Raw genomic sequence first — 18,295 nt, 5'->3', positions numbered from 1 at the left:
CTTTTACGGGTAGTATGTAATGAGTCTTTATAAGTTAACTGTTGCAGATGGATGCTCTTTCTGAAGATTGTTTTTAGGAACTAAGGAATTCAGATTTTAAGTCCATGTAATACACACACACACATATTTTCTTAGGAAACGCAGGATTATCTTAAAACTCTTCTTTTTTTCTCCAAGTCAAGTTGTTGTCCTTTTAATCTTAGTTGTGGAGGGTGCCGTTCAGCTTCAAGTTGTTGTCCTTTCAGTCTTAGTTGTGGAGGGTGTCGTTCAGCTTCAAGTTGTTGTCCCTTCAGTCTTAGTTGTGGAGGGCGCAGCTCAGCTCCTGGTCCTGTTGCCTTTGCTAGTTGCAGGGGGGCACAGCCCACCATCCTTTGGGGGAGTCGAGGAATCGAACTGGCAACCTTGTGGTTGAGAGGACATGCTCCAACCAACCATCTGGGAGCTCAGCGACAGCTCAGCTCTAGGTGCCGTGTTTAATCTTAGTTGCAAAGGGGCGGTGCCCACCATCCCTTGCGGGAGTCGAGAAATCGAACTGGCAACCTTGTGGTTGAGAGCCCACTGGCCCATGTGGGAATTGAACCGGTAGCGTTTGGGGTTAGGAGCACGGAGCTCCAACTGCCTGAGCCACTGGGCCAGCCCCTTAAAACTCTTCTTGAGTGATGGTAAAAGATGTTATTCTCTAGAGTAAAAAGGGAGAATTTATGTCATTACGTTTATGTCAGTAGGTTTATGTCAGATTTTAGTAGGTTCGAAGTTCTTGGTTTACATGTTTTACCTTGGTATAAGATACTCTGCATTATTTCCACATTCACTTTAATAGTGAACTTGGATTGCTTCCATTAAATGCTTTGTGTCTTCATCAGCTTTCTACTTTGTATTATTTTTCTTTAGCACTCAGTCTAGCTCACATAAGAGTTCTTGATTGCACTTTTCAACAAGTAATTATATTTGGAACTCATGGTTGTTTTAAGTCATTTTATATGGAGATAATATCCTCAAGTAGCTTTTGCTGTAGAGATTCAATAAGACAAGGAGGAAGGGAGAGTTTTAGTCTTAATAGGAAGACCTGCTGTTGTATGTTTTATGACTGACAGTGCCACACATAAAATGCAGATGTAATTTTTCTACAAGTTTTTAGCAGTTCAAGGATAATGTGATGGATAAAACATTGCACTTAAAAATATTAGCAATACCGTATAGGTAAGATTTCTCTTTTGTTTGATTATGAGACATCCTTTCTACCCTTCCTCCCCCCTTTTTGTTCCCTTCACTTCCTGCTCTTCTGGCTAAGATGTTTTTCCTTTTTATTTTTTGCTCCTTTTGTGTGATTGTACTCTCTCTTACTTGAATGGTTCTCAATAATATATTTTTAAACTCATTAAAAATAATAGGCACTGAACTAGGCACTGTTTTAAACACTTTACAGGAATCAATTAATTTCTCATAGCAATCGTATGAAATACCACATTTACAGGTGAAGAAGCTGGGCACATACAGGGGAGGAAGTGAGATATGAATCAAGAATGTTTGACTCTAGAGTTCATCTGCTTTACCATTGCTCTATGCTTTCTTCTAACCATTTATTTAATACACGATATAGTAGTTTTGACAGTTTTCAATGAGCCAAAGTAATCAGCCTATCCATTAGTACTAGGTATCTTTAATATCTAAGCGTTTATTTTAATACTTGTTTTAATGACTGGTAAAGTTTACAGTAACTAAATCTAAAAGAGAGATTTTATTTTATGTCCATAAGTACTCAACTGAAAATTGCACCTTATAGTTATCTGCTAAAGTTGCCTTTATCAGTCAATGGTTTAGTAATACCCTCTTGAGAAAAGGGGATAAAAGGATCAAGGAAAACCCTGTATCACTGCCCTGGATTTCTGTCAGTAGGTAATTTTTGGACTGCAGTGCAGGAAGGGGGGACCTCAGGAGAAGGTGGTCAGTTTTGTTGAGTTGAGAAGTTAGGGATGCAAGTCCAGGGAAGCCCAAGTAAATTAGAATTTATGGAACAGAATACCTGAAGAGAGACACAGAAAGAGAGTTCCAGAAATGTGATTAAGGGTTTGGATGAAGATCAATCTGGAATGTGTAGGGTGAAACCCCACAAGCTAAGACATTAAGGATTTCTGAAGAAAGAGCAATACCGAGGATTAACATGAATAATTCCTGGTGCTGACACGAGGTCAAAGATTGTTTGAATTCTCTCCATATGGATTTGAGAAACTTCATTGACTACGTGGCAATTCAGGGTAAAGTGGGCTATCTTAGCTTTAAGATGGAGGCTATTCTAATACTGCCCTGAGAAAGCTTCATAATAATATGCAAGTAACTTACCTGTTTGCTGGGGGAAAACAAAATCACTCATTAAAGCAAGGTTTCTCAATCTTGTCACTGATGACATTGAGGCTAGAGAACTCTTTGCTTTGGGGGACTATCCAATGCATATAGAATATTTACAAATATCCCTGATCTCTACCCACTAAATGTCAGTAGCAGTCTTCAGTTGTGATAACCAGAAATGTCTCCAGACATTGCTACATGTCCCATGGGGGGCAAAATCACCCCAGGTTGAGAATCAATGGTTTTTAAATTATTGCAACAAAATCTGGCACTCAACAACCAAAAAAACTATAAGCTATAAAGATGTAGGAAAATGTCCACAACCTGGAAGAAAAATTACTTAATAGAAAGAGAACCAGAAATGATGGAAATAGTACAAAAGGATATTGAAATAGCTATAGTAAAAATGCTCAGTATGCTCAAGGATATAATGGAAAACTTAATATAATGAGGAGTGAAATAGAAGATAGAATAAAAGAACCATGTGGAACTACTAGAGATAGGAAAACACAATATCTGAAATGAGTCCCTTTATGGGAAATTTTAACAATAGACTAATTAATGAAGAAAAGATTATTGAACTTGAAAATATGACATTAGAATCTATCCAGAAACTAGCACAAAGAGCATACAGACTGCAAAGCATTTTATCAACTTTATAATTTTAAATGGTCTAACATTTGTAGCCAGAGTCCCAGAAGGAGAGGAGAGAGGGTGGAAAAAAAAAAAATCAACGAAGGAATGGTAAAAAATTTCTAAATTTGGTGGAAATTATAAATCCACAAATCCAAAAAGGGTAGCCTCACACAGAGGGCTTACAAAGGTTCACCATAATCAAGTCCTGAAAATAAGCAATAAAGTGAAAAAATCTCAGGAGTTAGAGGAATAAAGACACATCACATAGAGGAGAATTAAAATAAGAATCTACAGATTCAGAAGATTCAGAAACTATGTAACATCCAAGTCAGTCTTCAGAAACTAAGTAAGCCAGAAGACAATAGAAGGGCATCTTTGAAGTGCTGAAGGAAGAAAACTGGTCAACCCAGAATCCCATTTTCTATGAAAATATTCTTCAGAGTAAAGGTGAGATAAAAGTTTTCAGCCCCAAAACAATAGCTGAGAGAACTCATTGCCAGCAGACCTACAGTCTAAAGAATGATCAAAACAAAGTTCTTCAGGAAAAAGGAAAATGATACTAAGATGGAAACTTGGATCTATATAATGGAATGAAGACTGGCAGAAATGTAGATAAATATGTGGATAAATATAAAACACTATTTTCCATTTTAAAATTCCTTTAAAAGATAATTGACTAAAATAAAATAATGTAGTATGGGAATCATAGTTTATACAGAAATAAAAATGTATGAAAATAGCTCCAAACCCAGAAGACCTGAAATAGAATTGTTCCTGTTGTAGGGCTGTTATACGTGAAGTGGTATAATCTTATTTGAATGTATATTTTGGTGACTTACAGATGCATGTGATAAAGCTAGAGCAACCCCTAAGAAAACAATGAGGTATAGCTAATAAGTTAATAAAATTGAATGCTAAAAAATAAAAATAATAATAATAAAAAAGTAGCACTATACACAAAAATCAACTCAAAATGGATTAAAGACTTGAACATAAGACCTGAAGCCATGAAACTCCCAGAGGAAAACATTGGTGGTAAACTCCTTGATAATCGGTCTTGGAGGTGATTTTTGGTTTTGACACCAAAAGCAAAGGCAACAAAAGTAAAAATAAATAAGTGGGATAACATCAAACTAAAAAGCTTCTCCACAGCCAAAAACCATCACTAAAATTAAAAGGCGACTTATGGAATGGTAGAAAAATATTTGCAAATCATATATGGTAAGAAGCTAACATTCAAAATACATAAAAAAACTCATACAATTCAATATGGAAAAAAAACAATTTGATTTAAAAATGGGAGAGGATCTTAATAGATATTTTCCCAAAGAAGATGGCCAAAAGGTACATGAAAAGGTGCTCAACACCACTAATCATTAGAGAAATGCAAATCCAAACCACAATGAGATACCAACTCATACCTGTTAGAATGGCTGTTGTAAAGACATAAGCTTTGGCAAGGATGTGAAGAAAAGGGAACATAGTATACTGTTGATGGGAATGTAAATTGCTGCAACCACTAAGGAAAACAGTAGGGCGATTCCTCAAAAAATTAAAAATAGAACTGTCATGTGACCCAGAAATTCCACTTCTGGGTATTTATCCAAAGAAAACAAAAAACACTAATTCAAAAAGATATTTGCACCTCCATATTCATTGCAGCGTTATTTACAGTAGCCAAGGCATGGAAAAAACCTAAGTGTCCATCCAATGATAGATGAAAAGAAAATGTGTTATATACAGAGGATGCCAAAAAAAAAATATATGCACATTTTAAGAAAGGAAAAACCTGTATTAAAATTATAATATACAAATAACAAAAGATGAATACAAGTCATGTGTATACATTTTTTTGCACCCTGTTATAGACAGTGGAGTATTATTCAGCCATAAAAAATGAAATCTTGCCATTTGCATCAACATGGATGAACCTTGATGGTATTATGCTAAGTGAAATAAGTCAGAGAAAGACAAATACCATGTGCACTCACTTAATAAGTGGAATCTAAAACCAAAAACATCCCCAAACTCATTGGTACAACAGAGAACAGGTTAGTGGTTGCCAGAGAAATTAGGTGTGGGGTAGGTGAAATGGGTAAAGGTGGCCAAAAAAATGCAAACTTCAACTTCCAGTTATAAATCATGGTTACTGAGGTTTATCCTGCGCATTGGAAAGTTAGTATAATCTACCATATTAACAGTATAAAGAAGAAAAACCATATGGTCATCTCAGTAGATGTAGAAAGACAATTTTACATATTCTACACTTATAAAAACTCTCCATAATAGCAACAGAAGGGAACTTCTAAAATTGGGTAAAACCTCCAGCTAACATCATAATGGTAGATAAATAGTGATATATCTGTATAATGGAATACCGATCAGCAATAAAAAGGAATGAAATATGGAAGTGTAGAGCAGCATGGATGACTTACCCACATTCTGCTTAGCAGAAGCAGCAGACAGAAAAGACTTATGTGCTATATAATTAAGTTTATTTGAACTTCTAAAAAGGACATATCAATAGGGACAGATTGAAGATCAGCAGTTTCTTGAGGCTACAGGGTAGGAAGGATTGACAAGTGGTGTATGTGTCCTTTTGGGGGTGACAGATGTGTTCTATATCTTGATTGTTGCTACATGGTGCATACATTTCATTGGTCAAAAATTATTGGATTGTCCATTTAAAATGGGTTCATTTTGTAGTATGTAACCATATTCAATAAAGTTTATTTAAAAAATTAAAACCAAAAATATATGTGGTTTAGGCTAATATTGAAAGTGTTTAGAGTAAATCATTGTGCTTGGTAGCATTACATTTCTTAAGTTCATAAAAGTTGTTTCTGTTAACTTCTCAGATATTTTAAAATGTGTGATTGGAGGCTTTAGTTGTTTGAATTATTATATTAAAATGTTTAAAACTGGTTTTGGGTTCATCTAGACTTCAATTTAAATGTTGGCCTTGTTGCTTACTAGCATGGCCTTGGGAAAGCTCTTAACATCTCTGCCCAGTTTTTTTTTCCAAATGAGGAGTAATGTTAAGTTGCGTAGTTATATAAATTAGATATAATTCATGTACAGTGTTTAGCAACTGCCTGGTACAGATTAAGCCCCGAATAAATGGTAACTACCATTTTTATTATTACCTGCTGTTATTCTTACTGTTAAACTTCAGCAGACTCTTTTAGTTCAATGAACTGACATCACGTGTTTTTCTCCATCCCTCACCCCCATTCGGAAAAGTTCCTGGAATTTTCTTGAATGATTTACTCAAGAATATCGTTTCTTAGATTATAAAGTCCTTTGAGAATCTGATAAGAACTGTGCTGCTTTTACCCAGAAAAGTGAACTGAAAAAATTCCTACATAGTTTTCCATGGGGTGGTTCATGGGCTCATTAAATCCTCTAAATCAAAACTTCTGGTGCTGAGCAAGAATGTAGAAACAACACATATAATGTTCAACTTTCTTTAATAGTTTTTCATTATGACAATTTAAGATTTCATTGACTGCTTCAAATTTAGACTTAAGTTATGTCATCTATGAGTAAATAAAAATTTGCTGATATTACCAGTTTTTGTATTCGGAAACTCACCCTAACTTCGATCAGATTGAATCATACAACTTTTAAAAATGGTTAACTTTCTCTCTTTAATGTTGTAGTCTTACATTTCATATCGTCTTTATCCAAGAGCTGTAAACTTGTGCTCTTGTGAAGGATCTTGTATAATAGGATTCCCTGGATTTATTAATTAGCATTTTACTAATTAAAAATACGTAAATTGTTACTGTTTTGCACAACATCCAGAAAAAAATCAGTGTAAAGTGCATCTTAACTCTTGCATAGATATTTTAGTACTCAGTCGTTTAATGTATTTTTATTCTACCATTTCTTATTAGGAGGTATAAAATATAAACACTGTGGAAGGGGAATGTCAAGATTTTCATTACTCTAGGTGTCAGTCTTCAAAAACAAATTATTCTTTCAGAAACTATTTTGACTGGGCCTGCCTTATCTTTACCTTCTCTGGGAAATGGGAATGAAACTGCACCTGGATCAGTTACACAGCCAAAGAAAATTCGAGGAATTGGATTTGGAGATATTTTTAAAGAAGGCTCTGTGAAACTTAGAACAAGAACATCCAGTAGTGAAACAGAAGAGAAAAAAACAGAAAAGGTAATTCTGATGATGGGCTTTACTTAGATTAACTCCACTCGCTTAAGCATTTTCTAAATGTAAACGTAAGTCCCTGCAACTTTAAATTTCCTTTTTTGAGATCACCAGTAATTGGTTATGAATGAGAAGACTGAGAAACTCTTTTTAAGTTTACAGTGATTAATGTTTATGTTTGATTTCTATAAAATTAGATTTTTTTTTTTTGGTAAATTTAACAGAAATGCCTCTTAGTGGAAGCTTTAGAGTTTTAGTTGTAGTTACTGTAAAAATAGAAAAAGTAAGGCTTTCTTTTGCTTTTAAAAGCTAAAATTATGTTTTTTTCTTTTAATTTGAAGTAAGCCTAAAATGGGCCATTTTAAAACGGTTCACAGTGAGCTATTAAATTAATTAGTCACTGCTTAACTTACCTCTGATTTGTTAGCAATGGTGAAATCTAATTCTCTCTAAATGTACAGAGAACTTTATTTCTCTTTAACATTTCACTGGCATTGTGAAATAAATCAGAGTGAGTATACCATAAATGATAAGCTCTAGTAAGAGATTTGAAAAATAAACCTTAAGTTTTTATTTTGGGGAAAAATAGCTACAGTTTTTGGAACATAATATTTCAAAGGTATTATTCCTGGTGTTAATATTTTGTAGCTTCAGATTGAGTACTTCAGATAGGAGGAGGCTTTTCCCCTAACTTTCACGACATTCTTTCCTTTGTAGTTCTCATTTATGTGTCTTTATTTAAAGTTAAGAGTTCAAGGTATTTCAGTATTCACTTGCCTACTTTAGTTATATTGCACTTTTAAGACTGTTTTTGTTGGTGAAATATTTCTGGAGTTTTCTCCTGAAGGGTTTAGTTTCAACATTTTTTTTTTTTCTTTCCTAATGTGATACATATTTTCTCATGTAATTATGATTTGAGTACAGGAAAGAGAACTTGTACTTTGTACCCTATCCTAGCTCTGTCAGGCATTAAGATTATGGGGCCTAATTAATTCTTGGTTGGAAAGGTAAACATTGGAGTTGTTGTGGTTTTTGCAGTGGTGCTGTAAGCCATATAACACAGCTAGGAATGTTGGAGCAGCACTGTCTGCATTAGGAGGCACGTTGCATGATCTTGGGTGCCTTTCCAGTTCTAAAGCTTATGATTATGTTGAATAACTTTATTTGATTAATGGCTACACTAGTAATCTTTTATTTGCCATTTATGTTCACTATTTCAGAGTTATTAGAGTAGTCTCAGGGTCACCCTCTATGATGGCCTTGTGAGGCTTGCTTTGATCACTGATTTAGGAATTGATAAAGTGGGGAGCACATTTGCTGTTTATAGGTGACCCCAGATTGGAAGATACTGTGGTTAAAATGGGAGAAATTAAAGTGAGTATGTTAAAAGATAAACAGACTACACAGAGAAAGTATGTTCAGATTTTTAACTAATGAAATCTGAGGTCCAATATAGTGTTATTTTGGGGGGGAGAACTCAAGGAAATATTAGTATTAAGATGGGGAAGGACAACTATAGTAAATTACAGTGGGAAATTGTCTACTGGACTTTAATTATAATAAGGGTTATAACATTACGTAAATGTTTTTATTCAGATAGCAGCAACGAAGTATCAAGATTGTTTTCTTCTCTATTTCATTGTAAGGAAGGTTAGTGATGTGTTTAGGAGCCCACTTTCTGGAGTAATACTTTCCAGGTTTAAATCTGGGCTCTACTACTAAATTGCTATTGTGGGCAGGTTATTTAACTGTTTCCTAATCTATAAAAGGAGTAAATGATAGTACCTGCTTTATGCAGAGTGTTCTTGAATTAATTTATAATGTATGTAAAGTTCTGAGCTCAGGGATTGATGCATACTAAATTCTCAAATGCTGTTATCCTTTATGTCAGAGATTCTAAATTTGGAGTATGTATAATTGGTATCAGTATTCTTAAAATTGGGAGTGTTAAGAGTTCTGAGCTATCATTTAAGTAGCTTTTGAGATCTTTATTTTTTTCATGGCAGAGTTTTCATTCACATGACTAACCTGGCTATAAGTACCATTAGGGAAAGCTGGATAACTGTAAATGGAAATTTTGTTTAACAATATTCTACTTATTCTAACTTAAAATAGTTGACGCCATCCTTCTCTGTTCTAGCCCTTAATCATACAGTCACTAGGATCCAGAACTCAGAGTGTGGAGGTAACAAAAACAGACCCTGACGGTAAAATTAAAGGTGAGTTATTTGAATAAAATTTTCATACCTGGAATGAAGCATGCTCAAATATATTGTTAGATTTAATGAAGACATTTGTTAACATTGTACTACTTGATCAGCATATTAAATCCTACTAGATCAGAAGCACCATGAAGTCAAGGATTTTAATATTCTTTATTCACTGACGTATCCCCTCACCCCAGCGGTTAGAACTGTGTCTAGAGCATAGTAGTAACTTAGTAACTATTTGAATGAATGATTAATGAAATTGTTACCTAATTCAATTTATAGTATTGACTGAAAATATTAAATTCATTTTAATAGCCTCTAGTGTACATTTCTTTGCACAAAATAGCGACTTAGTATTTGTTGAAAGAATCAATTTATATATGCTACATTATTTACATTCTTTATTTTAGCTAAGGAATATTGTAGAACATTATTTGCCTATGAAGGTACTAATGAAGATGAACTTACTTTTAAAGAGGGAGAGATAATCCATTTGATAAGTAAGGTAAGCTATTTCTGTTTTTCACTGAATCATTTAATCTAGTCAGAAATATTTCTGTCTTCTTACACTCCCCTTATAATGTAAGCTCTAGAACAGCTGGGACTTTGTCTTGTTTGTTTCTGTGACCTGAGAACTTGGCACATAGTAAGTACTCAGAAAGTTATTTTTTCTTTGAGGAAACTTTTATTGTCTTTCTTAGTTCTAATTGATATATTAGGAATCATCATAGTGTTTTTTTCCCTAACTTGACTCCCTCGTCCCCCAGGTTTCCATTCTCACTTCCTACTCCACCTCATTCCATTTTTTCCCACCTAATGCATATTGTGTTGTTTGTAATATAAAAAGAAAAGTAAGGAAACAACTTAAATGTCTATCAATATCTAAATGGTTATGAAACTTCATACTGTGGAAAAGAGCGCAGCTGTTTAAAAGAATAAGGTAGTTTTATAACTTGGAATGAATTAAGGCAAAAATGAATTAAGGAAAAAGAAAAAAACCCAGAAGTATTGGGGGGTGTGCAAAAAGCCTATAATTACTATCTGTAATACAGGAATATTTATAAATATTTTGTTTTTGCTATAACTCTAGAGAATTATTTTTTAAAAATTTCCCATTTTAAATTAACTGTCAGATGGTTCAGTGTAATTTTTAATATTCACACAGTTTGCACTGATAATACCTAATTTCTCCGGAAGCATGGTATTTGGAAGAAATTCTAGCAGATTCTGTTAATTTCTAAAGCAAATGAATAATGCAATTAATTTTTACTATATAAAGTATTGAGAAGAATGTTAAGTAAGATAGTTTGGAAATTTATATTCTCTTTACATCCTCCTCTCCCACTTCCTTTCCCTTTTCCTTTCTCCTTTTCCTCTGCAAACTTTTTATCCTTATAAACCAAATTTTAAAATTATTTGAATTATTTAAAAAAATAAACCTAATTTTATTAACTATTGCTAGAAGTAATATGCAAGGAATATTTTCTTTTAGGAGGACCTCATCTGTTTAGGTCTTTTCTTTTTCTTGTAAAAATAATGGAATTCAGTAGTTACCTATTTTGTAAATTTTTTCCTTATTTAAAGATAACCCCTATTATCTTACTTGTTCTTCATTTTGTATTTTAGGATACTGGAGAAGCTGGCTGGTGGAAGGGTGAACTTAACGGTAAAGAAGGAGTATTTCCAGACAATTTTGCTGTTCAGATCAATGAACTAGACAAGGACTTTCCAGTAAGCTTTTATTTTTCAATGATAATAATACTTTCAAGAACCTTTTGCCAGTATTTCTTTAAAAACAGGGTTTTTACATTGTTACTGAATAATTTTATTGGGGGTGTTTTAGATCAGGTAAAAGTTACTTGAATGATAGTAAAACAAGACAATATTTTAATTCTGTGGCTTATTCCTGGTTTTCTTTACCCACTGGCTGTATTGGTGAGTAACATTAGACTTCATTACTTTATTATAATTAAAAGAAAAAAGGCTGGACATACAATTTTTATTTGAAAAATTTTTAAGATAATGTTGATGTTGCTATTATCCTGTCAATGTATTTTTGGGCTGGTAAAAAGCAGTCTTTGCCTCCTTATAGGATTTAATTTCTCTTTTACTTTTCACAGTGAATAAAGTGAGGCTTGAGTCATTCATCAGAGATCTTTTGCTTTTGTATGACTTGATCCCTTCTTTCCCCCCCATGGAGGGATGGATTTAATTGAGTTTTTAAAATACGTAGAGGGAAGGAGGGTTGGACAGAGAATACATACACAGCAAGACAGTCTACCATATTTAGTTTAAGCCAATGCAGAAAGCTCTAACTTTTTCAGTCTTTAGGTTAAGTAAAGTACTAAAGGTTTAACTCTGTGGAGGCTTACCCTGTCTGAGGCCCTTCCTTTGCTAGATTTGACTCAGGAATGATTCAGCCTTCAGTGTGCTTTATTTTTATACTTAACAAACATTCTTTTCTTGGTATTTTATTAGATATTTATACAGTATTATTTGTTGATTATCAGTTATTTTTAATTTGCAAAAACCAAAGTCATTTACTTAGAAATGTGTCTCAAGTTTTTGAAGGCATTAAATGAAGTCTTAAAAATAAGTGAATGCTTATAAAATTTAAGAGAATTTGAATGAATTGAGGACAACCAGACTGTTGCCTTTAATCTTATCTGTGAGAGTTCTGAAGAGTGAAGAATGAAAGCTAGATATATTTATTACTTTTTTCTTTTTTTTTTTTTAAACAAAGTCTCTTTCCTCTTTCGCTGCCATCTCTCCCTTCCTACCAAACCCAGCTGTTAAAAGAGGGTAAAATAGTGCCCAGGAATCTTAAACTAGGGGAGACAGGACAGAACATTTTTGCTCATTAAAATTTTTTAGGTTTACCTAACAGTGATAATTTTTGAAATATTTGAATTTTGATCAAGGAGGTATTTGTTCTACTCAGTACATTTTTTGTCAGTGACCTTTCGTGGAGTTGTTAGGATATTATTTTATAGTTTTTGGCAGGGATGGGATGAGGAGAGATGTTCATATAATTTTGATTATTCTTTATCAGAATGTATTTTAACTACATTTAGTATGTAAGTTTTCAACTATTTTCACTGTTATTATTTTATAGAAACCAAAGAAACCACCACCTCCTGCTAAGGGTCCAGGTATGTAAGAAATACATTATTCAGTTTGCTGTTTTTCATATTTTTAAGTTCTAAAATGCTGAAGTTGGGTCTTATGTAAATCATTTTTATTGCCCAAAAAAAACGTATGTGCTATATGCAGAGTTTTAGAAATACAAAAATTGAGTGTTCACATACATTAATATATCAGTATTTTTTTAAAGTACAAACTATGTAAAATAGAAATCTTGAAAATAATTTGGATACTTTAGTTATATGTAATTTTGACTTAGGAAAATTGATTAAGTTTAAATATTTTTAGAACACTTGATATATATACCTGGCCAGTTATTTATTGTATCTTTTCAGGTGAATTCCTCTTGTCAACGTCTGAAACAAAGAACTGATTATTTATTTACTCTTCCTTTAGAGAGTATGCTGGGGATTAAACAAATTAGAAGAGTTTATTTTTTTAAAACAGTTGAAAATTTAGAAGCATTTTCCAGAGTTAATGTTTTGTAATCTGGCTCTTTGTCTATTTCTATAAGTTCTAGATTTAAATTTCTGATTTTTACAAATATTGTAAAATTGTTTTCTTGAAAAAGTTGCTTTTTTAAAATAATGTAAGTTCTCCGTTCCTCCATGGTTTTCAGCTTTGTGTTTTCTGACCTGAGCAAGGAAAGCACAAGTAAAAAGGCATGGGGCTTTTAAAATTAATTAAAATGGAACTTTTAATTCCATCATCGCAGCATTTCAAGTATCAGTAGTCAATATTGGATACCACAAAAATAGAACATTTCCATCATTACAATTAGTTCTACTGGACAGTGGTGGTGTGGAGGATATGATTGCCTTCATTTGACAAAGAAGGAACTGAGATTGCAGTTATTTACTTACGGTAATAGTGACAGGTGTAGGGTCATGCACAGGGCTTAGGGATTCTGGTACATTGTTTTTTCTGTTAAACCCTCTTTTCATCTGTTATTTTTAAGTTAACCTTTTTAGTAGTACAATTGTCTTTGTGCTCTAAAATTTTTTTTTTTTAAAGTATTAACTGCCCCTCCCCTCTCCCCCCACCAGCCCCAAAGCCCGAGCTGATGTCTATAGAGAAGAAGTATTTTCCTTTAAAGCCTGAAGAAAAAGGTGAGGCTAATTATTTTCACTTTCAGAAAAATAACTTTTGGTGTCGTCATAAGAAAAACATCTCTTTATATCAAGTTATTTACACTGATTTTTAATAGGTGTTCAGTATTTACTTTGCAATGCTTGAAGTTTTCTGGGTGGAAGTAGTTTGTCAAGATAGGAAATTAGGTTTTATTCAAACTGACCAATTTACAGTCATTAAAATGTTAAACCGTTATTTCAGTAAGGATGTAGTATTTAATTATAGTTATTTCAAATAAGTACAAGAAAACTAAGCATAAATAGTTATACTTTTATTATTTGCATAGCGTCCCAATTGAAATAAAAAAAAAATTTCTTATGTTTAAGAGCATGTTCCTACTTAAAACATGGAAGTGATTTAGCATATATTAGTTTATTTTCTTTTATTAGTTTTCCCCCTTTCTGTTCAGGTTTGGTTTGTTATTTTTGCAAATAAAAAGCCCGTTTTTATTGAAATAAAGATAGCTTTATGAAAAACTGAATATATTTTCCTGTTTTGTATTACTTAATTTTCACTGCCTGTATTTGTCATGTAAATTTGGAGAGTTATTCCAAGGTACCATATGTATTTTATTAAAAATATTATTTTGTTATTAATTTGGAGAAAATATCTCCTTTGTTCAGAAAGATCTGTCTCTTGCCTAAAATTGTATTCTCTTAACTTCTTTGTCTTACTTTAGTCCCTTATCTGGCTTATATTTCACATTGTTACCAAATTCATTTCTTTTAATAGACTATTTTTTTAGAACAGTTTTAGATTCATAGGGAAATTGAGCAGAAAGTATAGCGTTCCCATATACTCCCTACCCCCACAAGTGCACAGCCTTCCCCACTGTCAGTATCCTGCAGCAGAATGGTACATTGGTACAATCAATGCACCTCATTACCACACCATTATCACCCAAAATTCATAGTTTGCATTAGAGTTCACTCCTGGTGTTGTACATTTTATGAGTTTGGACAAATGCGTAATTTGACAAATGTATAATTGTAATATCACACAGAATAGTCTCCCTGCCCTAAAAATCCTCTGTACTCTGCCTTTTCATTTCTCCCTCGCCACCAATCCCTGGCAACCAATGATCTTTTTATTGTCTCCATAGTTTTGCCTTTTTCAATGTCATACAGTAGGAATCATACATTGTGTAGCTTTTTCACATTGGCTTCTTTTACTTTATAATACATATTTAAAGTTTCTTCATGTCTTTTCAGGGTTTAATAGCTCATTTTTTTTTAATACTGATTAATATTCCATTGTCTGGATGTACCAGTTAATCCATTTACTTACTAGAAGGGTATCTTGGTTGCTTCCAAGCTTTGGCAGTTACAAATAAAGCTGCTGTAAACATTTGCATGCAAGTTTTTGTATGGATATAAATTTTCAATTCACCAGTGTAAAAACTAAGGAGTGTGATTGCTGGATCGTATGGTAAGCATATGTTAGTTTTATAAGAAATCGCTAAACTGTCTTCTGAAGTGTCTGTACCCTTTTTCATTCCCACCAATGATTGAGAGCTCCAGTTGCTCCACATTCTGGTTAGTATTTGGTGTTATCAGGAACTGATCCCAAATTACATGTTTGTTATCATCTTCTAAAGCTTTTCACCCACTAATGCAGCAACCACACTCTTGTTCCTGAGTATGTTTTGCACCTTCATAGGTTTCTCTCTTTCTCATGATTTGTGCTCAGTCAGCGTGGAAGATTTTATATGCCTTTATTTTTTTATGTTTGAGAATTTTTATTTATGATGAAAAAAATTTAATACTTCTCAGATTAGTCCTTTGTGATATTGCTATGGTTAGGTCTGAGTCTTGGATCAGTTTATTTTAGTACTTGGTTATAATATCTGTCCTACCTGAAAAATCTCAAAGATATGTAGAACCAAATGTAAGAAGAGTGTTGCTGGCTTCATTATCTATGTTATATTTCTTTTATAGTCCTCTCCATATAGTAGCCAGGAGTTTGTTAAAATTCAGATACTGACTTCCCATATTCCCTGAAATCAGTCTGTTTATCTTATAAACAAAAGGGAAGGTTATGCATTTTTATTATGTTTATCTGCTCAAAATCCTGGTCATGATGAAATAGCTGGGACTGAATTTTCCCTCCTCAGTTAAACAACTAGGAAATTGGACAAAATATATGAAACAGTTTCAGACACTGGACAACAGGTAGCGTATTACCAAAGAAGTTATCGCTGAAACCAATGAGGGAAGCCCGAAAATTACACCAGCTTGTTGTCTAGAAGCAGTTTACAGGCAGCAGAAACGAAGACGCCAGATTTAGTCCAGTTTTTCTGCAGAGTTGAAGAGTATAGAGATTGGCATTTAGGAGGCCAAGGTACAGTTTGTGGGACAGAATGTCAGAATGGAGGTAACTGCATAGAGAGAGCACTCAGAGATCACTCTAGAGCTTACCACGAGGCTTTGGCTGAGTACTGGATTACATACACTTGAAAGAGACCCTCTATCGCTAAAGAAATAGCTGCTGGAAAGCATTTGGTGAAGCAGTTTCTGGAACTCACAAATTTATGTTCCCACAAGCCACAGTGGAAAGACCTCATAAGGTATTGGATAGAATCCATCAAATCCTGTATATTGCACCTTAGACTAAAGGCTACTCTGTACCTACCTTGGAAACAGATCGGAAAATTCCAGAACAAAATTTAATACAATTTAAAAGAATACAGGCACGCTGTGTTTTATTGTGCTTGGTTTTATTATGCTTCACAGATGTTGTGTTTTTTACAAATTGAAGGCAAGACCCTTCACCAGCAAAAAGATTACAACTTGCTTTATTGTGGTGGTTTGGAAATGAACCTACAGTATTTCCGAGGTATGCCTGTGTAACAAAATCTAGCATCCAAGGGTGTTAAATATTCACAGTGTCTATTATCTGATCAAAAATTACCAGACATGGAAAGAAACAGGAAAATAGTAACCCATAACTCAAAAAAATCAGTCAATTTAAACAGACCCAGAAATGACAAGAGATAATGGAAATAGCAGCAAGGACATTAAACAGCTATTATAAACATATCCCATATATTCAAGAAAGTAGAAGAAATTTGAATACAATGGTGAGAGAAATGGTGGGGGGAGTGAGTGTGTGTGGGTGTGTGTGTGTATACACACACAAATTGAACTTTTACGGATGAGGAATACAATATCTGAAATGAAAAAATACTAGATGGAATTACCAGCAGATTGGAGATCGCAGAAGAAAATATTAGTGAACTAGAAGGTAAAGCAATAGAGACTACCTAAAATGTATAGAAAAATGACTAGAAGAAAATGAACGGAACATCAGTGACCTAAGAGATAATACCAGTTGGTTTTACTTATGTGTAATTGGAATTCTTGAAGCAATGGACAGAGAGTGGGGACAGGAAAAAATATTTGGAGAAATAATGGTTGAAAAATTTTTAAATTTGGTGAAAACTGTAAGCCCACAGATCCAAGTAGCTCAGTGAGCTCTAAGCAGAAGAAACAGAGGAAACCACCTTAAGGCACATCATAATAAATTTGTTAAAAAGCAGCGGTAAAGAGAAAAGCAAAGAGTCTAAAGAAAATAATTATCAACTTGAGTTGTCTACCTAGAAGAAATAAATACCTTTCAGAAATGGAGGCAAGAAGCTTTCAGACAAAATGTGAGAGAACTCGTTTCCAGCAGACCTGTATGTATTAATACTAGGTAGGAAATATTGAAAGTTCTTTTCGGCAGAAGGAAAATGATGCTGTTATATAGGTATTCAGATGTACTACACAAGTAATGAGGAATGCCAGAAATGGTAAATATGTGAGTAAATATAAAAGACATTTTAAAATTTTTAAATCTTAACACCAAAATTAAATGAAAAGATTTTAAAACTTGTTTTAAAGTGTTGGTTTCAAAGTTTAAGTGTGCAAATATAGGACATTTTTTTTTTTTTTATAACTGAAGACAAGTATATAACAAGGGAAACAATTCTTAATATTTTCAAAATGTTCTCGTTAACCTGACATGGCTTTAGTAGATCTGGTGCAAGGAATAGGGAAAATGTCAGTGCTTTGCTTAGTAACCTTTGGACACATGCGTGGTAGAGATCCAGTTTCAATCTGAATATTAAATACTGGTACAGATTAAATTATTTCTTTTTAAATAAAAGTAAGGGTAAATCAAAGTACCACCCTTGTTCCACAGTAAACAGAGGGAGCTTTTTCAAACAAGCTAGGGCCAAGCTAAGGAGCCTAAGCCTTCTGACAGGAAATACAGTACATTCCACCAGTATGTGTGTTCAGGACTTTAATTCTCCTGTTACTGATTGATTGATTTAATTTATTGGAATGACAATCGTAAAATTACATAGGTTTCAAGTGTACATTTCTATAATACATCACCACATATTTGACCCCTCTTTCCCTCTTCTTCCACGCCCTTTCTCCCTTTACCTAACTCTGGTAAGCACTAAACAATTGTCTGTGTCTGAGTTTTTGTTTGTCTTGTTCCTCTGTTGCTTTCAGTTTTATATCCCACATATGTCTCTTATTTGCACAAAAGATACCCTTTGAAAAGCTTTGCTGTATTGGGGAGGGAACAAAAGGAGCTACAGGAAAACATGAAACTTACCATCCTACCCTTGACTTTTTTATTAGGTTGGTACAAAAGTAATTGGGATT

The 18,295-nt window shown here is 33.5% G+C and overlaps 1 protein-coding gene across 1 annotated transcript in view; it reads left to right on the top strand.

The window, feature by feature from the left end:
* CD2AP (CD2 associated protein) overlaps positions 1-18,295 on the top strand; it is a 111,003-nt gene that overhangs the window by 60,439 nt on the left and 32,269 nt on the right. Inside the window, exons 6-11 of the mRNA XM_081032300.1 lie at positions 6,971-7,158; positions 9,293-9,371; positions 9,773-9,867; positions 10,989-11,093; positions 12,478-12,514; positions 13,553-13,615. Coding sequence (XP_080888426.1) covers positions 6,971-7,158; positions 9,293-9,371; positions 9,773-9,867; positions 10,989-11,093; positions 12,478-12,514; positions 13,553-13,615 — 567 coding nt within the window. The remainder of the gene's footprint in view (positions 1-6,970; positions 7,159-9,292; positions 9,372-9,772; positions 9,868-10,988; positions 11,094-12,477; positions 12,515-13,552; positions 13,616-18,295) is intronic.

Source organism: Rhinolophus hipposideros (assembly GCF_964194185.1).
Source record: "Rhinolophus hipposideros genome assembly, chromosome: 3".
Classification (NCBI taxonomy): Eukaryota; Metazoa; Chordata; class Mammalia; order Chiroptera; family Rhinolophidae; genus Rhinolophus; species Rhinolophus hipposideros.
The sequence above is the reverse complement of the archived record's forward strand: the minus strand, read 5'-3'. Positions and strand labels throughout refer to the sequence as shown.